At 39.1% G+C, this 24,140-nt stretch overlaps 1 protein-coding gene and 1 pseudogene across 1 annotated transcript in view; both read right to left on the bottom strand.

Moving 5' to 3' along the window:
- The window catches only part of GABRG3 (gamma-aminobutyric acid type A receptor subunit gamma3), a 679,184-nt gene that overhangs the window by 72,893 nt on the left and 582,151 nt on the right, over nucleotides 1-24,140 (bottom strand). Inside the window, exon 6 of the mRNA XM_051822228.3 lies at nucleotides 247-384. Within this exon, the coding sequence (XP_051678188.1) occupies nucleotides 247-384 (138 nt within the window). The remainder of the gene's footprint in view (nucleotides 1-246; nucleotides 385-24,140) is intronic.
- Nucleotides 5,975-7,992, bottom strand: LOC100340865 (polyadenylate-binding protein 1 pseudogene; annotated as a pseudogene).

The following is a 24,140-nucleotide window of genomic DNA, read 5'->3' as shown; positions in this document are numbered from 1 at the left end:
TTTGATTCAAAATGTAAATCAATTATAAGCACCTCTCTCCCATTCCAATTAAAACATTTATTTAGTTTTTAAGTCAGTTGTTTTGTCACTCAGGAATCATAGTTGACCTAATATATTTAGTTTAAAATCCACACATGAAATAATTCTGCATTAAGGGTATATGCAGCCTTAAACCTTAAGTAATAAAAATTGAGGTTTTATTTATTTATTTTTTTGAGACATACATCTCTTTAAATCAATTCCTACCTGCAGAAGTTGTCACGATTTCTGTAGTGTTTCTGAGGCCCATGAAGTCAAACTGATAGAGTCGCCATGACTTCTGATCAGCTGCCTCCACTGAATTTTTTCTCCATCTATAAATCATTTCTTCTTTGGGGTAGCCATCTAAAAACACAGAATAATGACATTTGAAGACAGAGATTTATAAACTATTAAAAGTCAAAATGGTAATTTTATTACTTAATAGAATTTGAAGTTTTTGGCCTTGTTTTTCTGTTTCCCTCAGAGACACAGAAAATCCCAAAACAAATGGGCCACTGCCACCTTATTCTGCTGTGGGTCTTCGTATTCAGCAGTATTCCTCGGTAACAAGCCTGGCCCTTGTCCATGTGGACCAGTAAATAAGGGACCACTGTCTGTGCTGCTTCTTCAACTTTGGACAGCCATGACTACAGTCTTCCCAGAGTAGAAGTGCCAGCAAGAGTCTCCCTGGCTCCTAGACACTTAGTCGTTGGCCCACACTGATCACACCTTCCACTCTCCCCCAGAATTTTGTGCATCCAGAACTCAGGAATGACAAAATTTAGATAGGCAATCACTCTAGGATTTGAGAGATCAACTGAGGTTTAGCCTTTGTTATGGTCTGAGTATGGTTTGTCTCCCAGAAGTTCATGTGCTGAAAGTGTGGCTCCCAGTGAGGTGAGGCCTTGAGAGGTGATTCGATTATGGGGTCACTACCCTCATGAATGGATTAATTAATGTCCTTCTTGAGGCAGTGAGTTAGTTCTCTTGAGATTGGATTAATCTTGTAGTATCATAGGACTGAGCTGGTTACTGTGAGAAGGGATTGTTAGAAAGCAGGTCAGCCTCCCCTCTGTCTCTCTCAGTGGCACACATGCTCCTTCCACTTTCTGCTTCTCTGTCATAATATGAAACAGCACAAGGCCTTAACCAGCAGCTGAGCAGAGCCAATACTCTGCTCTTGGACTTCAAGAACTGTGAACCAAAACAAACCTCTTTTCCTTATGTATTACCAATTTTGTGTATTTTGTAAGAGCAAAACTAAGAAAGCAAACTAAGACAGTCCTGTTCTGGTATTAGTCTCCAGTTTTGATCAATGAACTGTGTAACTGTGTCCACTTTTGTTAAATACTTTAGGGAGCAATATACAGGTGTTTCTGCTCCTCTAGGTCCAGTGTTGGTAACTGGCCTGGAGACAAAGGGCCATGAGCTGTGCTGGCCTCACTCCTGCTGGTGCCATCACCAGGCTCCATAGCAGTCTGAGCCAGATATTACCCAAATATTTGCTTCTCTGACTTCCTCTTCACTCTGAGAATCCCTAGTGCTGAACCGGGCTTGGGACAACACCATTCACTCTGCACTGTTGCTCTCTCACATGGTCAGATGGTTGACCAGGCACGTTGGCTTTCTTTGTACTGTCCTTTCTCCTGGCTCTGCTTCACAGGCTATGCCTCATTCCCAGGAGTATGTCTGGGTTCCAGGTTGTCGCTCAACATGTCAGCACTGACACTGTTGGCTTTTTATTCACTGATGACATAACTTCGAAAAGAAGAAATGTATGTACAATTTTGATGAGTTATCCTGCATGCAAAAGTCACATTGATAAATACACATGGGAACACATTAATAAAGGGACTCAATGTTGCTGATTGAACATTTGGATCAGTCTGCAAAACTTTAAAAGGTAATTTGCTTGTTTGAGTGCCCTCCTCCCCCTTTCTGCCTGATATTGTTGGTTTGGCTCTTTAATTAAAGACTGAAATACAGCACAAGCACGTCTACTTCTTGATGCATATGGCTCCTCGAAGTTATTATCAACATAGCAGGGTCACTTTATCTCCCCAAACTTGACAATGTTGAACTCGGTGTACTGAGACTCAACCGAGGCATTTTTATGAAGTAATTAAACATTTTACTAGCTCCTTAGCCACTGTCCTAATTATTTTATATGCACATTAGGTTGTCATAACCTGAAAAGGACTCTAAGCTATAATTCTATTTATTCTTTTTAAAATAACATTATTGATATATAATCCACACAATGTGCACTATTTAGTGGTTCTGAACACATTCTCAGATTGGTAATAATCATCATCATACTCTAAATTTAGCATACTTTTGTCACCTCACAATGAAACTCCGGATCCATTAGCAATCATTTCCTATTCTCCCTCCCAACTCCCACTTCTCATCTCATCCAGTCCCAGGTATTCACTAATATATTTTCTGCCGCTACAGGTTTGCTTATTTCGAAATTTTTACTTGAATTGAGTCATGTAACATGTGACCTTTTGCAAACAATTTCTTTCACTGAGCACAGTGTATTCAAGGTTGGCCTACTATAGAATATATCAGTACGTCATTTCTATTTATTGCCAAATAATAATATTTGATAGGTATATCATATTTTATCTAGCCACAAGTCAGTAGACCCTTCACTTGAGCCCTTTTTTCACTATTAAACACTTGCATACAAGATTTGTGTTGCTATGCTTTCCACTCTCTTGGATATATACCAGACTGTTTTCCAAAGTGATAGCACTTTAAAAACCCACCAGCAAAGTGTAAAGGCTGCAATTTCTTCACATCCTCTCTCTTATTTGTGTCTGTCTTTTAAATATATCAATTGCAGTGTGCAGGAACTGGCTTCTAACTATTGTTTTAATGTGTACTTCTCTAAGTACTAAAACCCAGACCATATTTTCATGCTTCTAGTGGCCATATACACTGATATATGTCTTTTGTTTAGGTGTCTGCTCATATCTTTTGTTCATTTTTAAATTGGGTTATTTTCAAACTGTTGAATTGTAGGATATTTTTGTAACTTTTGGCTACAAGTCCCTCAGATATATGTTTTATATTTTACCCTATTGTGTGACTCATTGTTTTTTAAGAAGTTGGAGTTTTCTAAATTGGGGTAATACATGATGGATCTTCAAAAAGTTCATGGGAATGCATACCATGAACAAATTAAGCATGGATATCAATGTTTTTGCACCAAAATCAACTCATACTAACTTGTTACAGCATGTTTGAACAGGATTTAGTGTGAGGCAGTGAGAAAAATAAGGCATCAATTTGAAAAGACCTCCTACCAGAGCAACACCAATTCTGCTAAAATTGAGATGAGGACAAATACTGAATAGGTGGTGAAGCCTAGGTGGAGGAATGGTGAAATCAGTGATGTTTTATGCAAATTTATGGGAAAACCACTCCAAAGAAATTAGCACTTTATGAATGAATTACTAATTTTAAGACAGATAATACTATACTGAATACAAAGCCTGTAGCAGCAGGCTACCCCATTATTTTGTGAACAAAAATTAATCTTTTCTGTGCCCTAATTGAAAAGGATCAATGACTAACAGCAGAAACAGTAACCAACATCATTGATTCATTCAATTATACAATTTTGACTGAAAAAGTAGTAAACGTTCTACACAATGAGTGTCCAGATCAATTGTAGACAAGATCAGATTTTTCAAAGAAAATTTTCAACAAATGGAAATTTTTGTTATATTTTATTTAATAATCTTAAATATGCTTTGAAGGATATTCATTTTTCATTAATAATGTCAAAAGCTGCACCTAGATGATTAAATTCCAAGGATCTTTGGTTCTTTAAGCATAGACCAAATAGCTGATATCATTGCCTACACGGTGTATTGAACTTGTTGGAGAATTTATCGAGAAATAAGTCCTATATTTTGCCTTTTAATTCCATGAACATTTTCAGTACATAAAATTTTCCATTTTAACCATATTTACGTATACAGTTTGGTGGTAGTAACCACATTCACATTCACATGTAACCGTCACCACCACCCATCTCCAGAATTCCTTTTCTAGTTAGCATAGTTGATGTTTGTAGCCATTCTAGGATCACAACAAAAATGAGAGGAAGGTGCTGAGATTTTCCTTAAACTCCTTGCATCCACACATTCACATTCCTCTAGTATTAACACCCCATACTAGAGTGGTGATGGACTTACACTGACATATTGTCATCCAGAGCCCCTAATTTGCATTTTGGTTCACTCTTGGTGCTGTACATTCTAGATGTTTGCACAAATGTATCCACCATTGTATTATCACTCAGAGTTGTTTTGCTGTCCTAAATCTCACTATGTCCATCCTCGTCTCCTCTACACCTGGAAAACCATTCATATTTTACTGCATCTATATCTTAACTTTTTCTAGAATGCCATATAGTTGATATTATTTGGCATGTAGCTATTTCATATTGGCTTATTAGTAATAAGCATTTAAGTTTCTGTCATATTTTTCATTGACTAATATCCCATTTATTTTAGTGCTGAATAAATTCTCTGGATGTACTACAGTTTTATTTGTGCTGACTTACTGAGGGTTTCTTGGTTATTCTCAGGTTTTACAAATTATGAATAAGGCTGCTATACACATGCATATACAAAATTTTTGAAGTGTTTTCTTGATTTCTATCTAATTTTTGAAGAAGAGTTTTTCTGGTAATAGAATTATTTCTCAATGGGAATTTTTTCCCAGCACTTTAGAGATTTCATCTGATGGTCTTATGAAATCAATGGCTTCTGAAGAGAAATCTGATCTTTATTATGAGTCATGTGTGATACACTGTTTTCCTCTTTTTAAAAAAATTTTCTCATTGCATTTAACATTGTTAGTTGGACTATGATATAAATAGGTATTGATCTCTTTGTTGATATTCTCAGATGTCCAGGTTGTTTTTGTCTTTTTTGGGGGCTATATTTCTTCAAATAATTTTAGCCCTGTTTCCCTTCTCTTGAGACTCCCATTATGTTTGTTTATAAGTGTGATGATGAAACTCCCATATCAGTTTCTGTACATTTTTCCCCCATCAACTTTTAATTTTTTCTTTTCACTAGATAATCTCTATTGTGGTATTTCAAGTTTGCTGATCTTTTCTTCTGTCTATTCGAATCTATTGTGTACCCAGATGCAGAATTTTTTACTTCAGTCATTTTACTTTCTATTCTAACCTAAACCTCCTATTTGGTTCTTAAGTGATAGTCTCTAGTTGTCAAACATTCCTTTAATTCTTTAGTTAAGCTTCTTTTCGCTCTTTGAACATATTTAAAACAAATCATTTAAAGTCTGTATCCAGTATGTGTGTGTCCAACATATGGCATTCTTTAATGATAATTTTTACTGAGGGTTTCCCCCTATATGTATGTGACGTATTTCTTTTTTTAAGCTTTGTGATTTTTGTTGAGAACTAGACATTTAGATGATATGTTGTAACAACTCACATGTTAGATCCTTTCCTCCACTACTGGGTTGTTGTTGTTCCTGAGTGTTCTGTTTATGTTGTTTTTCATTTTGTTCCTCTCGTGCTGATCTTCCTGAACAAACTTTGTAGATTCTCTATTCTTTGCAGAATATGTTAACCATTCTTTGTAATTGCTGTTGTTACTTGTATGTTCCTTTTTTTCTGGTTAAGGAATTTTTATTAAAGAATTTTATAATCCAAATTACACTTCCTTATCAATTCGGATCCTTAAAACAGAACGAATATTCTGAGATATTCCACAGTAATGAATAAAAATATTAAAGAAAGGAATGCTTTAAATTTGTGTACTTCGCTGAAATGTCTTTTTATACTACTTTTTGTGGATGATTTTGTTGTTTTTAAATCAATAAGTACTTAGGACTAGTTTCAATGTTTTATTTCCAAAATTTATTTTATATTTTGCATTTTTTCCAGAAAACTTAAGTCTTTTGGTGTTTAGATATTTTCTTCAATGAAGCATGGGTTTCTTTTCATGGTTCCTGATCAGTTCTAAACAATTTGAACACCAGTGGCACTGCTCACTGCCTTCTGGGCAGCCTCTTTAGCCTGGTGGACATGCAGTACAGCCACAGCTTCATCCACTTTAGAATGGAGAGACTCTGGAGACTCAAGCATATGAAGAAGTTCCGAATTATCAATTTCCAACAACATGCCGGTGATTTTGCCAGCAAGAGTAGGGTGCATGGCTTGAATAAGAGGAAACAGCTGTTCACCCAACATTTGCTTTTGCTCTTGAGGGAGAGCAGATGCCAACATGGAAGCAGTTAAATGTTCCTGAACTTGTACGTGAACAGCAGGCTGTTGTATGGTAACCTGCGGCTGTGCATTAAGAAGATGTTGTTGAAGATTGCGAACTCCTGGAGCATATTTGTACTGTGGAACAGGGCGGACAGGAGTGGCTGCAGCAGCAGCCGCTGCAGGACGTGGACCCATTGTCTGTGTTGATGTGTTAGCGGCACGCTGTGTGGACACGACTCGTGGAACCTGTGCAGACACTGCTCTCATAAATGGTGGTCTAGAAGAGGCTGGGAAGACAGCAGCTGGCATATTTTGGAAAGACCTGGCACCCTGAGCACTCCAGCGAGGGCTGGGTCTTAGTTGAGCAATTTGGCTAGAAGAATAGTATGCAGTACGGTCCTGAGTCTGTGGGATAGCTGCCATGAAGTAACCTGAAGTAGGTGCTGGCTGGTAAGGGCTGATCACCGGGTTGGGCACAGCCCGTACACTTGCCACCCTGTGCATATACTGGTTAGTGAGATGAGCCTGGCGCTCCTCTTTGCGCTGAGCTAAAGCTACATACAACGGCTTGGTGGCCACAATTCTACCGTTCATTTCTGTAACTGCTTTAGTGGCTTCTTCTGGGGAGGAGAAACACACAAAACCAAACCCTTTGCTGCGACGCCCCTCCGTCATAACCTTCGCGCTAGTGATGGTACCAAACGGGGAGAACTCTTTCCGGAGACGTGCATCGTCAATACCGTCGTCAAGATTTTTCACATAAAGGTTAACTCCCTGGTATCTGGTGAGCCTATCTTGCCTCATCTGCTCAAATTTGCGCTTAAGTTCCGTCTGGCGTTCCACCTTTTTCTGAGCTCGTCCAACGTAAATTTGCTTTCCATTGAGCTCCTTTCCATTCATCTCATCCATCGCCTTCTGCGCATCTTCATGCCTTTCAAAGCTGACAAACCCAAATCCTTTGGATTTGCCACTTTCATTGGTCATTACTTTGACACTTAAGGCAGGTCCAAACTGGCCAAAGAGATCCTTAAGGCGCTCATCATCCATATCTTCCCCAAAATTCTTGATGTAAAGATTGGTGAACTCTTTTGCCCTGGCTCGGAGCTCTGCTTCTCGCTCTTTACGAGACTTAAATCGTCCAACGAACACTTTGCGGTCATTTAGAAGCATCCCGTTCACTTTTTCAATAGCTCTTTCAGCAGCTTCCTGCGTCTCAAAATGCACAAATCCATAGCCTTTAGACCCATTTTCATCACAAACCACCTTACACGAAAGGATGTTACCAAAAGCAGAAAATGTATCATACAGGGCTTTGTTGTCAATGGATCTGTCCAAATTCTTAATGAATATGTTGCCTACTCCACTTCGGAGAAGGGACGGATCACGCTGAGACCACATAATGCGTACCGGTTTGCCCTTGATCACGTCGAAATTCATGGTGTCCAAAGCTCGCTCCGCGTCCGCCTGCTGCTGGAAGTTCACGTAGGCATAGCCCAAGGAGCGGCGGGTGATCCTGTCCCTGCAGACCCGGATCGAGAGGATGGGCCCGGCCGGGCTGAACTTCTCGTAGAGCATCGCCTCGGTCACGTCGGGGTGCAGGTCCCCGACGTACAGAGAGGCCATGGGGTAGCCGGGGGCGCTGGGGTTCATCTCCGCACGGCTCCCCGCAGGGCCACAACCTGTGACCTTCCCGTGAGAGGAGAAAAGCGAGCGCTGCAGACCAGGGCCGGAGCCGGAGGGGAGGCGAGCGGGGGCAAGCGCCGAGGGACAAAATTCGCCCGGACTCGGAGCCCACTCAACGGCCACAGAACCAGGCGCATCCGCAGGCGCTGGCTGCGTGCTGCGGGGTCGCGTCTGGGCAGCGGACGGCCTCGGTCTCTTGGCTCCTTCTTGGAGCTGCTGAGGTGGACGGGTCGGTCTCGGTTGCTTCCTGTGTTATTTTATTCAAGAGGAAGGAACAAAAATACCACTGGCGGGGGGAGACGCGGATTTTTGGAAGTTTAAAAAAATAATTTTGAAGTTTTAAAAAATGATTTTTTTACATAATAAACGTTATGTTCCGAGCCCCAAGAACACACCCGCCCTCAATTGTGGGGGATTAAGGGTGCCTGTAAATTCTTATGTTTGCTTTAATACTTGGGGTCCTTTGGTTTATGCTTGGTTCATTTTAACTTAGTGATGAGACAATGATCAGGCACTATATTTCCTTATATCACCATCATTATCACTGTAACTACAATCATACTGCTATCCATAAAGCTGCAGTTTTGTTCCTGGGAACAAGCCAAGGCCCTTCTATACAGTAATTCCTACAATAATGCTAATATCCTAGGCGTTGCTGTCCTCACTTTCCAGAGAAGAAAGATAAGGCGCAGCGCCATGGGTCCTGTATGTAAGGAAGAGTGATAGCAAGAATTTAGGTCGTCAGGGTCTGGTGTCTACCCCCTCCCCCACTGCACAGACCTGGCCTCTATTTGTTCTGAATTTCATGCTTCCAGAAGTCACGTTCCTCAACTTAGGAAGATTTCTCACAAAAATACACAATGTTGTAAAGCACATTCATCACTCTCCTGAATCAGCTTTTCTCAGGCGCAGAGGGGTTATTGCTTCCCAAACTGCACAATACGGATTTGCAGGTCATGACGTGTCTTTTCACAGGACGTTAATAAGAATTGTCAGTGCTTTACAAAATCAGCTATCAGGCATAGTTTTCTGACAGTCTTGATATAAACTTCTTTGTCCTTTGTGGGGCTATTGAAGCAAACATTTCTCTTACTCTTGAAAGGCACAACCAGTGATGAACTCCCAAGTCAAGGAAGCAAATGCTTTGGAGCAGAGATGGATATGATGGGAAGCTAACACAGCCAGAACAGCCGAGTCCTTGCTTCCAAAGTCCTTGGAGAGGCACGGCAGCTTTTTGTAGGTAAATTTTAATCATTAGAAAAGGTCTCCCATTCCCACTTGCTTCCTGTCCCTTTTGTTGTATATTTGACATATCAAATTTTAACATTTTTATATCAAACCCATCATTCATTTCTATATTTATCTTTAGTATGTTTAAGTAATATTTCCTTAAGTATCCTCCTATACATATATTTAATTTAATTATAATTATTTTATGGTTTTATTTTTATTTTTAATTTATTAGCCTTTCTGAAGTTATTTGGCGAAGAGTCTTTCTAGTTGACTATCAGGTGTGTGTGTGCATGTGTGTGTGCATGATATTTAAAAATACTACTTGATGTCAATTTTCTAAAGATAAAAATGCCCATGGTAAGAAAAATGAAGCTTTTGCATCAGCAAAGGTTATTCCTAAAATGAAGGTATATTGTTTTTAATCATCAGTTCTCTCATATACATCATGAAATAACACTTAAATTATTTATCTGTAATATATAACACAGTATTCCAGAGAAATCACCATTATAGCCATAATAATAGATTGTTGGAAGCTTGATAAATTGTATTTATTTCTTAATTGACTTGTTTTAGTTGCCTATGATAAAAACATGAGAATCATTTTTATTAGATAATTCTGAAATACAAAAAAAAACTGTAGAGGCAAAAGAAGAAAAATATAAACTTGGCAAATAGTTTATTATGTTAAACAGTTTATTTATTGGATCTGTTGCTGTGGCATAGTGGGTAAAGCTGCCTGCTGCAGTGCCGTCATCCCATATGGGCGCTGGTTCGAGTCCCGGCTGCTCCACTTCCAACCCAGCTCTCTATTATGGCTTGGGAAAGCAGTAGAAGATGGCGCAAGTCCTTGGGTCCCTGCACCCACATGGGAGACCCGGAAGAGGCTCTTGGCTTCTGTCTTTGGATCAGTGCAGCTCCGGCCATTGCTGCCAATTGGGGAGTGAATCAGCAGATGGAAGACTTCCCTCTCTGGCTCTCTGCCTCTCCTTCTCTCTCTTTGTAACTCTGATTTTCAAATAAAATAAATAATAATTCTTTCAAAAAATAGTTTATTAAGTAAAATATAAATGATTTGTGGACTTGACTTTATAATTCCAGTGACTGGTAAAAATCTGTCATGAAGGTAAGTTACCTTTTTCCAGCATAATTAGACTTAACAAACACTATTTCACAGTTACATAGTATTTTCTCTGGTAAAAGATTTTACTCTAGAAATTCTAATTCTCAAAGACAAGAGTAGTCCCTTCTTTTTTCCATAGTCTCAGATTTTCTTTTCAAAACACCTTAAGCTCTATGGAATAGGAGGTTGCCCTAACAGGGCTCATGTGAGAAAGCACCAGGCTCACCTGAGTATACAGGGAATTATAGCAAATCTTTAATAATCGAAGATACTGTTGGTTCTATTTCAACCAGTCAAGAGGGAATAGAAAATGGAAGAAAACTACTTAGTTATATTTTTATGTAGTGATTATGATACATGACCTGATTATGAATGCAAAAATAAAAGCAATCTCACTTGCAAATATTGATGCAGAGTCTCACATAAAATGTCAATTAGCAGAATCCATTTGCCTATCTTTTTCAATTTAATATTTTACTCAGTATTTTAAAAAGTTTTATTTATATAAAAGGAATAGATTTCATGTATTTCACATATACAGTTTTAAGAACATAATGATACATTCTAAGAACCCTCCCTATCATTTTTTTTTAAAGCTGACTTGAGGAAGCAGTGTTCCTTTTTTAAAATTTATTTTTTTTATTTTATTTATTTGAAGACAGAGTTACAGAGAAAGAGATAGAGACAGAGAGAGAGGTCTTCCATCCATTGGTTCACTCCCCAATTGGCTGCAATGGCCAAAGCTGTGCTGATCTGAAGCTAGGAGCCAGGAGCTTCTTCTGGGTCTCCCATGCGGGACAGGGGCAAAGGGACTTGGGCCATCTTCTACTGCTATCCCAGGCCATAGCAGAGAGCTGGATAGGAAGAGGAGCAGCTGGGACTCGAAATAGCACCTATATGTGATGCTGGTGCTTCAGGCCAGGGCTTTAATCCACTGGGCTACAGCAAAGGCCCTGCAACCCTCCCTATCTTGCTGCCACTCTCCCTCCTACTTCCTGTCATTTTTCTTTTAGTTTTTGCTTTGACACACTTCAATTTGCTTTATAATCACAAGCTTAACCCTCCAATAAGTATGGAATTCAACAAATAGAACAACCACTGTTTCTCAGGAGTATAGACAAGGTCTATACACAATAATCATCTCAAAATCTCAATTTCACTCATTTACATTCCTTTTTTCTTCACTCTGTATATTAGTTTCCACAAGTCAGGGAAAACATATGGTATTTGCCTTTTGGGACTGATTTACTTCATTAAGGATAGTGGTCTCCAATTGGATCAATTTTGTTGCAAAAGACAGGATTTCATTTTATTTTTTTACAGCTGAGTAGTTTTCCATCATATATATAAGCCACAATTTCTTTATCCAGTCATTCTGTTGATGAATACCTGGGTTTATTCCATACCTTAGCTCTTGTGAGCTGATCTGTTATAAACATAGGAGTGCAGATAACTCTTTCATATGCTGATTTCATTTCTTTCACGTAAATCCCAAAGACTTGGATGGCTGGGTCATAGGGTATATCTATTTTCAGATTTCTGAGGAATCTCTATACTGTCCTCCATAATGGTTGTCCTAGTTTACATCCCTACAAACAGTGGATTAGGGTACCTTTCCCTCACATCCTCATCAGCATTTGTTATTTTTTGGCTTTTGGATGATAGCCATTCTAACTGGGGTGAGGTGAAACCTCATTGTGGTTTTATTTGCATTTCCCTGATGGCTAGTGATCCTCAGCATTTTTCATGTGTTTGTTGACCATTTGTATTTTATCCTTTGAAAAATGCCTATTCATATCATTAGCCCATTTCTTAACTGGACTGTTTGTTGTTGTACTTCCTGTATGTTCTGGATATTAATTCTTTATTAGATAAATAGTTTGCAAATGCTTTCTCCCATTCTGTCAGTTGCCTCTTTGTTGAGTGTTTCTTTTGCCGTGTAGAAGCTTCTTAACTTTGGGTTATCTGTTATTCCCATCTGTCTATTTTTGCCTTTATTGCCTATGATTATGGGGTCTTACCCAAGAAGTCCTTGCCTATACCCATGCTTGCAGTGTTTTCTCTTTTTTCCTCTAGTAATTTGATGATTTCAGATCTTAGGTTTAGATCCCTGATCCACTGTGAGTTGATTTTTTTATAAGGTATAAGGTAGGGGTCTTGTTTCATACTTTTGTAGGCAGAGATCCAATTTTCCCACCACCATCGCTTCTCAGCCTTTTGGCTAAGATCAAGTGCAATTTTCCCACCACCATTTTTGAAGAGACTCTCCTTTCTCTAGGGAGTGATTTTAGCTCATTTGTCAAAGATTAATTGGTTGAAGCTGCATGGGTTAATTTTGGAGGTCTCTAATCTGTTCAATTGGTTCACATGTCTCTTCTTGTGCCAGTATCAGGCTGCTTTGATTATAACTGCCCTGTAATATGTCTTGAAATTTGTCATTTTGATGCCCCTAACTTTGTTTTTATTGTTTAGGATTGCTTTAGCTATTCTGTGTCTCTTGTGATTCCACATGAATTTTTTGAGGTAACATTTTAATTTACATTATATTCTACATTATGACTTAATGGAAATTATGCAGGAAACAAAGAGAAGAATTTATAAATATTATCTCTATTCTGTTCCTCTTCTTAGAAGGCAAATGCCATTTTATAAGATGCAGTATACATTTGTTAACAACACCCCATAAGCTCATATTTAAAAGATATTTCTAGACAAGTTGATTATAAATTTTATTCATAAGAACTCTCAAGCCAGCTTGTCCAGGAGAAGATCAACTAGGGATTAGTTTTTCTCATTTTTTTTAACCAGAAAGACTCTTTACTGAACACAATTATGCATAACTATGGATGTTAAAAAAAATTCTAACAATGAGTCAAAATCCAGAAGAAATTAAACATACATTTGTAAAGTTTCCAACATAAAAAAGATGATTTAAAAGACAGTAGAGCAATACAATATTCTATGAGTAAATTAAAAATAAAATAAATTGGGAGAAAATATAGATAATATATCATTGGAAAAGGACTGATTATATCAATAAGTTTTATAAACATGAAAGCATGAGAAAATACAGGACCAAAAATCCACTGGTAAAGGGAAATAGATAAATCTGAATAAACAGTTCATAGAGAAATAAAAATGGATTCTAAACTGGTTATTAAAAAAACTCAAGTTCTCTTTTTTTCAAAGATTTATTGATTTATTTGAAAGGCAGAGTTACGAAGAGAGGAGAAGGAGGAGGAGTTGAAGGAGGAGAAAGAGAGAGAGAGACAATCTACGGCCATACCACCCTGAACACACCTGATGTTATTTGATCTTGTAAGCTAAGCATGGTAGGACCCGGTTAGTACTTGGATGAGAGAGACAGAGAGATGGACAAACATCAATTTTGTCTATCCACTGGTTCATTCCCCAAATGGTCACAAAGGCCAAGGCTGGGCCAGGTCAAAGCCAGGAGCCAGCAGCCAAGAGATTCATCCAGGTCTCCAGGTGCCCAAGGACTTGGGTCATCTCCTGCTGTTTTCCCAGGTGCATTAGCAGGCAGCTGGATCAGAAGTGGAGTAGCTGGGACTCAAACTGGCATCCATATGGGTTGCCAGCATTGCAGGTGACAGCTTCATCCAATACACCACAATATTGGCCCCTCAAGATCTCTTCTGATAAAAGAAAGGACTGGAAGATGCTGGACACCAACAAATTGCATCAAAACATGATAAATAAAGAGAAGGAATTAAGCATTTTCTCTGTCTTTCCTGCCTCTATGAGCTGCATTTCAGGCTAAATAAATATAGATGTGGTAAAGTTTTTTGGCTTGTTTATTTTTGTTTTAATGGAACAAACACTAACAAATCAAAGAGAAATAATATAATGAAAATATAGTCACATCACAGCCTCTGATGGATCTGAGACACCAGTAGCAGCCTGTTAATAACCCAAGAATGATCTTTCTTACCATCACTAATGCAGCACAATCAGACATTACATTCCAATCCTTGTGAGCAGTCAGAATCAGCAAGGCTGCCTATGAAGTGTTCTTGTCAAAAGAATTGAACCTGAAGCTAACCAAGGCACGAGAGTTAACTACCACTTTACAGTAAATAGGTCTGACAGTGAAACACCATGAGGATATGATCAGCCAAATGAATATGTGTGAAACTTGACAGGAAAAAGGCCCAGATTCTGCATGAACAGAAGGAATTATTATTGATTAAAGGAGAAATGTCAAACACATGCAATATGTAGACTTTGACTGACACTGATTCAAATAAGTCAGCTGTTAAAAAGAGAACTGGAGGAACTGCACATCAGTTGATTGACTTTTCTATACTGAAGAATCCATATTAACTTTCTTTGTGTAGGAAGATATTGGATTAACAAAGGCATGCATCTGCTAGAGGTATCTAATGCAGTATTCTCAGGAGAATCCATGTAATGTCTAATATTTACTTTAAAGTATTCTTTAACAAATGTTAGTGGAAATACATGAAACCAAAATAGCAAAAATGTGTGCTGAGTAATTGGCATTTGGGATTTCATGGCACTCTTCTACCTGTTTAAAAGTAAACCTAATGCCTACGTTTAAGCCAACAGAATAGCTGCTTGAAATCCAAAAAGTTTACCAAAATAAAATTATATGTTCTTGCCCAAAACAACAGCACCCTCACTTCTAGACTCTGGATCAAGATGCTGCCATTTACTTGCACACTACAAGACTCTGACCCTGTTCAGTAATGGAAACCCTTTCTTGATCTCGGGTTTCTTTTTTTCTGTGAATTGTGGAGAATGTGGAAGGGACTCCTATTTATTAATACTATAACAGTATCAAAGACTACACATAGCTGCATGTTATGGACAGAAGGTTTGTGCCTTCCCCCTCCACCTACATATATGCTGAAGTCCTACTCCCCAGGGCTTGGGATTAGGTGATGGAGCTTTGGGAGGGAATTATGCATTTAGGCTGCAACCTTCATGATAGAATTAGTGCCTCATAAAAGCAGATCTAAAAAAGATGGTCTCTCTGCCATGCTAAGACATAGTAAGAAGGTGGCCAACTACAGACTGCAAAGAAAGCCTTTGCCAGACAGTGGATCAGCAGACACCTAGGAGGTAGGATTTCCTAGTCTCTAGAACTATGAGAAAAAAATGTTGGTTGTTTAAGCACCTAGTTTATGGAATTTTGTTCTAACAGCTTGAGCTAAGACATATAAAAGACTTTGCAGTGTTCCAGGCCATGGTGATTGCAGAGTTATCGTTCACTTTAGTTTTTAAAGTGCTGTCAAGGATATAAAAGTATATCCGTTACTCAAAATAGTACATTGAAAAGTTCTTCACCCTCTAGGATAGGCTCTCTGGGTAGCTTTCCTTTTATGGGTTCTCAGGCATTGGCTGTTAAGGGGGGAGAGCGGTAAAGGATTCCTGGGCAGCAGTTATGCCACTGTCAACATAATTACTTTGTGACAACACCCTCCCTTACTCTCCCCTGTGTTCCTCCTCTCCATACACTTACAGTTGAGGATACAATAGGTCAAGAGGCAGTGGCAATAGAGAAGGATTACACTGTGTACTGTTGTTTCTCTAGAGAAAAGTGATCTTTGTTTTGAATGATGAGAGTTAGGAGGTAGCTTCCTTCTCTGTTGCATTTGACCTATTTTGAGAAATATTTACAGGGAACTGAGCAGAGCTTTGATTAATAGATGCATCATAAAGCTATTCCAGATTCACTTTTGTTTCTATGTAAGAAAAAAATAAATTCTGCTTTGGTAATTGTGATCAATTTCTTGTTTGCACTGGTGTTGAAGTATAACAATTTTTCCTGATGCTATGGAAAATTATTTTTCCCAATATTTATGTCACACAAATTCATCAGAGCTTAGGAGTGGCTCAGGGAAGTACCAATGGCAAATATACCACTATCAGGATAGGAAAACCCCCAAATTATGACATATTCTGGAGTCTACTGAATATTGTGTGATTTACTGACTATTGTGAAATCTACTGCCAAGTCATAAAACCCTTTACTTGGTCTTTAAAATAATGCAGATTCTTCCTTAAAATTCTTCATTCAGAGATTTTTCAACCCAATGTTGTCAAGCATTCAATGCTTCTTTATTATTTAGGGAGAACTCTTGAATTTGAGCCTATTGATTGTTATTTAACCTCAGCACACTGTTTACTTGGTTTCTAGACTATAGACCAGTAACTCCATTTCCTGAGGCCTTATTTTTTGAAATAGGGTGAGGTTGCCTAAAACAGAATTTCTGAAACAATGGGTCCTTGGAATCAGTTTAGTGGGCCATATCCAACATTTTTCAGTGAAATCTAGCAGAATGAATAAGAATCCATCAGAGGCATCATAAGCAGTTTGAGAACCCATAATATTTATAAAAAATGAAAGATTCAAATGTATGGTAATTATTATTTTTGTAATTTTCAATGTACTTTAGTACTGGAATAGAAATTGTGCTTCCCAGAGAGACTCAGTTTGAACATAGAAAGCCATCATCTAGGGATGAATTTGCAAATTCAGTGCAATTAGGAACAGTAAGGATAAATGAAAGAAGTCACAGGGTGAACCTGAATGAAGAGCTAAGGGCAACAGTGACTTGGACACATTGCCCTACTCAAATCAGTGGTCCTCCTCTAAGAATCTGTCCCAAATTACCAAATCCTTTGAGTTCAAAAAGTGGAAATACAGAATGCTATATAAAATATGCTGACTTTTAAATGTTGGTAACTGTGTCTTTTACACAAGCAAAGAACATCCATGGGTAAATGTTGCACTGTGGGGCATTTATTGGCACAAAGTTAAGCTTTTCAAATTGCATTTCCCTTGAGGAACAGCAGCCAAATTGGTGGGAAAATTATAATCAACCAGGGACCTCTTTGTTTATGCTTATTTTTGTGTTATTTTTCAGGGTCTTTGGCTTTAAAATTAGGAAAATGCAGGTCTAGATGTGATTATATAATATTTTCTTTAGTAGTTCTCAGAAATATATCTTTGATCCTTGATGCCACCAAAAGAATATGTGCTCAGCTGGTCGGGCAGGTGCTAATGCAGCAACAGGAAGTGGCTATCACCTCCTCCAAGTCAATGAGAGGACACCCTCTGATTGCTCTTGCTGAGTGAGTCCAGGATGCCCCATACGTAGGAATGAGTATGTGTGTGTGTGTGTGTGTGTGTGTCTGTGTTGGGGGATGAGATGGTGGTTCCTGGTTCCTCTTTCATTAGAATTTCCTATAGATTGATTTGAGATTATTAGAATTAGACAATTTTAATAACTCATAAAATTTGAAAAAATTAACTTAAAAATTCAAGTGAGTGCTGAAATAGAACAGGAGAAAATATTTTTAAATCATGTATCTGATAATAAATTTGAATCCGGAATATATAAAAAACTTTTTTTTTTTGACAGGCAGAGTGGACGATGAGAGAGAGAGACAGAGATAAAGGCCTTCCTTTTGCCATTGGTTCACCCCACAATGGCCGTTGTGGCTGGCGCGCTGCAGCTGGTGCATCGCACTGATCTGAAGCCAGGAGCCAGGTGCTTCTCCTGGTCTCCCATGGGGTGCAGGGCCCAAGCACTTGGGCCATCCTCCACTGCACTCCCGGGCCACAGCAGAGAGCTGGCCTGGAAGAGGGGCAACTGGGACAGAATCCGGAGCCCCAACCGGGACTAGAACCCCGTGCGCTGGCACTGCAAGGCAGAGGATTAGCCTACTGAGCCGCAGCGCTGGCCTATAAAGAACTTTTATACCTCAACAATAAAAAGACAAATAGATATGGGCATTTTGTGCAGCAGTGAAGATGCTTGCGTCCCATATTAGAGTGCTTGTGTTTGAATCCTGGCTCTTCTCTCAATTCCAACTTCCTGCTAATGCAGAGCCAGGGAGCAGCAGGAGATGGCTTAAGCAGTTAGATCCCTGCCTCCCATGTGGCTTTGAGTTCCTGCTCCTGAGAATTGGGGGAGAGAACCAGTGGATGGGAGGTCTCATATTTTTGATGACCCCATTGTAATTGAGCCTACTCCCTGAGTGGAGGGGCAGGAAAGGGAAGTGTGGATAATGTAGTGAACACCTGTTGTTTCAGGACCAGCAGAAGAGCTCTCTGCTATTTCCCAAGCCTTTTCACTTCATTTCTCTGCACATTGCTTCTAAGGAGCAATGCTTCCCACAGCAACTCCAAAGAGCACTTCAGAGTTAGGGCATGGACTCAGCTCCAGGTCTCAGGGAGACAGCACAGGTGTGAGTCACAGACGTCACTGACCCCTGTGGGAGATCCCAACTCAACTTCTCTTGCTGTATGTACCCTAAACATGGCCACAGTCACATACTGCACTCTCACAAGGAAAAGTACCCAGAATGCAACAAGAAAAATAGCAGGGGTGGTGACCCAGTAAGATTTAAATATGTTACTTTTGCAAATTTTTCTCTAAAGATTTTTATTTATTTATTTGAGAGGCAGAGTTATAGAGAGAGAGAGGAAGAGACAGAGAGAGAGAGAGGTCTTCCATATGCTGGTTCACTCCCCAAATGGCCCCAACTTCAGAGCTGGACAGATTTGAAGCCGGGAGCCAGGAGCTTCCTCCAGGTCTCCCACGCAGATGCAGGGACCCAACCACTTGGATCATCCTCTAATATGGCCTTCCCAGACCATAGAGAAAGCTGGGTCAGAAGAGGAGCACCCAGGACACAAACCAGCATTCATATGGGATGCCAGTATTCCAGGCAGAGGCTTAGCTTGCTATGCCACAGCATCAGCCCCACTTTTGCAAATTTTAGTAAGTCTTCTCCAAGGGTCTTGGAAGTAGGCGTTACAAAAGAGGGGCCAGGGGGCCGGCGCTGCGGCTCAATAGGCTAATCCTCCACCTGCGGCGCCAGCACCCCGGGTTCTAGTCCCAGACGGAAACTGGTTTCTGTCCTGGTTGTTCCTCTTCCAGTCCAGCTCTCTGCTTTGGCCAGGGAGTGCAGTGGAGGATGACCCAAGTGCTTGGGTCCTGCACCCACATAGGAGACCAGGAGAAGCACCTGGCTCCTGGCTTCAAATCAGCGCGGTACGCTGGTCACAGTGGCCACTGTGGGGTGAACCAATGGTAAAGGAAGACCTTTCTCTCTGTCTCTCTCTCTCACCATCCACACTGCCTGTCCAAAAAAAAAAAAAAAAAAAAAAAAAAAAAAACTAAGAAAAAGAGGGCCGGGGGCTTAAGCTTTCATCTTCACAGTCATTTGCCCTTGGCTAACTGTGAAGATAAAGACCCCCGTCCAATTAAAGCAGCAAATAACACAGATAATTATACAGAAATCTCCACACAATTTGAATTCTGGATGAGCTGTTTTCATTAGGATTTTTAAATTACTTGTTTATTTTTAAGGACAAAAAGAGACAAAGAAGCAGAGATAGACATCTCTCTTCCACTGGTTCACTCCCTCAAAGCCCACACTGTCCAGTGCTGGGTCAGACTAAAGAATGGAACTGAGACTTAATCCAAGTCTCCCATGAGAGAGAGGCAGGGACCCACCCATTTGACCTATTACCATTACAACCTTACCTCCCAGGTTGTACAGTAGAGGAAGCTGGATTCAAAAATGCAGCTGAAACTTATACCCAGGCAGTCCAGTGTAAAATGTGAGCATCTCAAGTGTCATCTTCAAACTTACATTTCAAACATCCACCCCCAAATTCTCATCATCCCTGGCCCCTCATCCTAAGGGCAACCAAAATCTTTACTTTCAACAACATAACTGCCATTCTCAAGAGCAGGGGCCTCTCCTGCCACCACCAGTCACAACCCCATTTCACTGATAGCCACAGTCCTAACTGCTAGCCCTGCTGCCTTGCCTTCTTAGGGCAGTGTTCCTGATGGCATTTATGGGCCTCTCTGTCTTCCTACTCAACTCCTTCCCCTTGCAAGAATCAACATCTGACCCCTAATGCCGCTGACTGCTCTGGCATGGCCCAGAACACTGCAGGGTGGGCCCAGTATTCTCAAGGAACCATTTTAATCATTCCCTTACTCAAATCGTAACCAGCATCCTGAGTTCAAACACTACTGGATTAATTTGCCATGCTTTGCTCTGTAAGTGAAAATAATTATTCAGTCATTATATTCCCCTTTATATTTGACTTCTTTTTTATCCTTTTTAGAATAATAATTCTTGGTGAGCCAATTGGTTTCTCAAATAAAATAAATGCACACATAGAAAGCTTTAACACTCCAGTGTTGACAAAAGTGGTTAAAAAAAATCTTTGACAGAGTTTTTGGCACTACCACAGGATCTGAAAACACAAAACTTGCAATGGTCCTAAATCTGAAACTTTTGAATGCCAGCGTGATACTGCAACAGGAAAACCTCACATTTTGAAGCTCTGTTTCATGTACAAAATTGTTTAAAACATTGCATAAAATTACCTTCAGGCTATATGCAAAAAGCATACATGAAACATTAATAAGTTTTTTATTTAGACTTGGGTCCCCTCCCCAAGATATCTCATTATTTACATGCAAATATTACAAAATCTGAAAAAAAGGCAAAATCTGCAACACTACTCGTCCCAACCACTTTGGAAAAGGGATCTTCAACCTGTCATAAAAGTCATGTAATCAAATATGATACTATTTGTAAAAATATCAAATGTCCCTAAATGTTGATTTGTGAAGTATTCATAAGAAATATGGTTCCAAAAAAAGCCTAGAGTAATAAAGTAAAAAGAAAATACAGCCACAGAAATGTTTTTTGCCATGCGATTTTTAAACGGCTTAAGAAGTGAAAGAAATTATGCTCCACCCATATTTTTTATTACAATGCAACCATTAAAAAGAATGAAGTGGTACGATGTGTAGTGAATTGGAAGGAGGCCAACAGTATTTTATAGAATGCAGGATCCAGATGGTATGACGAGTTAACAGTGAAAACAAATGTATATGCACACGCACGTGCACGTGTGTGTATGTGTGTATGTGTGTGCATGTGTGTATGTGTGTATTGTGTGTATGTATGTGTGTATGTGTATATATGTGTGTATGTGTGTGTATGTGTGTGTATTGTGTGTATGTATGTATGTGTGTATGTATGTGTGTATGTGTGTATGTATGTGTGTATGTGTGTGCATGTGTGTATGTGTGTTTTGTATGTATGTGTGTATTGTGTGTATGTATGTGTATGCATGTGTGCATGTGTGTATGTGTATGTATGTGTGTGTATGTGTGTATATGTGTGTATGTGCGTGTATTGTGTGTATGTGTGTATGTATGTGTGTGTGTGTGTGTGTGTGTGTGTATTTGCCTGAGCAAAGATAAATGCATAGAAAGGGACGGGCATTCGGTGCAGCAGTGAAGATGCTGCTTGGGATGCCATATCCCAAGTTAGAATACCTGCGTTTTGAGTCTGCACTCTGCTTCTGCTAATGTGCACCCTAGGCAGACATGGGTGACTTCTCAAGTACTTGGGTCCCTGCCACCCATGTAGGGGACCTGGATTGAGTTTCTGGTTTCAGGCTAGCTCAGCTCTGGCTGCTGCAAGTATCTGTTTAGGAAGTTAACCAGTACATGGAAGATTTCTCTTTCTCTCTCCCTACTTGTCCCCCTCTCTCCCTCCTTTCCTCCTTCAAATAAATTAAAATAAATGAATAAAAGTTAAAGATAAATGTATAGGAAAAAGAAAATTGCTAACTGTGATTCAGCTTTGAGTTGGGAATATAGATGCCAACAGAAGGAATGGAACCAATTTTACTGTACTTTGGGCACTCTGTGATTCATTGCAGAATGCACCTCATAACAAAAGTGTCAGTCTTAAAATACTGTAATGTTGTGATTGCCTAAAATATTAGTAATTGTAATATATTGATATGCTTGTAATTATAATACTCCTGTAATATCTAAATTTATGCAAAGTTGAAGGGTTAGGTGAACTCAAACATCATGAATGAATCTGTGATGTCAGAGGTCCTAGTTGGTCTCTGAGTAATGACACCACAGTGATGGAGTTCACTGCCATAAATGGGTCCTTATTCAGAGGCTTGTGGGCTCCCATGAGTCAGCAAGCCATGCTCATCCTTCTTTCACTTCCATAGAATCAGAAATGACCAATGAGAAGTTAATGCAAAAGTATGCAAGATTCATTTTTTGAACAATAAAAAAGTGCACTTGATAGTGAGAAATTAGAGAGAAAAACTCAGAACTGAAACAGGGAACTTTATATCAGCCTGAAAAATTAAGTTACACAGAAGTATTTTCTTTGCATTTTCTATGAAATTGCAAAGGGCCATCCATTACTCAGTGTTGAAACTCTGTCAGATTGTTCAAAATTTACTCTACTAATTGCAATTTTCCAGCTTTTTATTTTATTTTAAAATACCTTAACATAGGTTCATTGAAATTTAATTAACATAAGTATAACTACCCTATTCAAGTGTATAATTTGATGTTTCTTTTTTTTAACTTTTATTTAATGAATATAGATTTCCAAAGTACAGCTTATGGATTACAATGGCTTCCCCCTACCCCAATGACTTCCCTCCCACACGCAGCCCTCCCCTTTCCCACTCTCTCTCCCCTTCCATTCATATCAAGATTCATTTTCAATTTTCTATATATACAGAAGATCAGGTTAGTATACATTAAGTAAAGATTTCAACAGTTTGCACCCACATAGAAACACAAAGTGAAAAATACTGTTTGAGTACTCGTTATAGCATTAAATCTCAATGTACAGCACATTAAGGACAGAGATCCTACATGAAGAGTAAGTGCACAGTGACTCCTGTTGCTGACTTTACAAATTGACACTCCTGTTTATGGCATCAGTAATCTCCCTATGCACCAGTCATGAGTTTCCAAGGCTATGGAAGCTTTGTTTATTTTATTAGAGGAAGAACATTTAATGTTATATTTCCACTTACCAGATTTGTTTTCAAATAAAGTTTTCATTTTGGAATAATTTTATATTTACCAAACAAAAATTGTGAAATAATACAAAGAATTCTTGTATACCCTACCCCAGCTTTCCCTATTAATAACACCTCATATTAGTATATTTGTCACTATTAATGGACCACAGCCAGCTTCTATTGTTTTTGATCCAAACTCCCACTGTTCCTTTTTATCTCAGTCTCTAGTAATTACCATTGTGAGTATTTTTCTTCTTCTTTTTGCTCCCACTTGTCAGGGGGCATACAACATTTATATTTCTTTGTTTGACTTATTTCTGTTAACATGGTGTCTCCAGTTCCATCCATTTGGCTACAAGTTAGAGGACTCCATTCTATTCTATGGCTTAAGAGTATTCTATTGTATATGTAGACCACATTTTCCTTATCCATTCATCCAACGGTTGATTCCATGTTTTGGCTATTATGAACAGTGCTTAAATAGCCATGATGGAGCAGGTTTTCTTTGATACAATGAGTCAATATTTCTATCAGATTTTTAAAGTTATCTATAGGCACAATGCTGTTTTCCAGCTGCTTTTTGACCATGTCGAGGATGACATAATTTGGATAATGATTCCCTTGAGAAAAAAGTTTCTTTCTTTTTTGGAAATTCTCAAATTGGCACCTATATCTCATGAGGTGTGCTGGCTGTCCATGGAACACAAGTTATATGCATTCAGTTTATAATCTAGGAACTCAGCAGATGTTGGATGTGGGATGGGGGCACAGGATAACAACCTCCTACTGTGTGGTGATCAACCCTGTGAAGGTTCCCTTTTTCACCAGAAGAACACCATTTCTGAAAGACAGTAGTCCTCTAAGGCATCACATTGATAAGATAGCAGGCGAGAAACTGCCAGCTTTTTAGGTTCATGAATGTGTGCTGAAGG

Source organism: Oryctolagus cuniculus, chromosome 12 (assembly GCF_051225735.1).
Source record: "Oryctolagus cuniculus isolate XC-2025 breed Fujian yellow rabbit chromosome 12, ASM5122573v1, whole genome shotgun sequence".
Taxonomy (NCBI): Eukaryota; Metazoa; Chordata; class Mammalia; order Lagomorpha; family Leporidae; genus Oryctolagus; species Oryctolagus cuniculus.
This window is presented reverse-complemented; position numbering and strand designations above follow the sequence as displayed.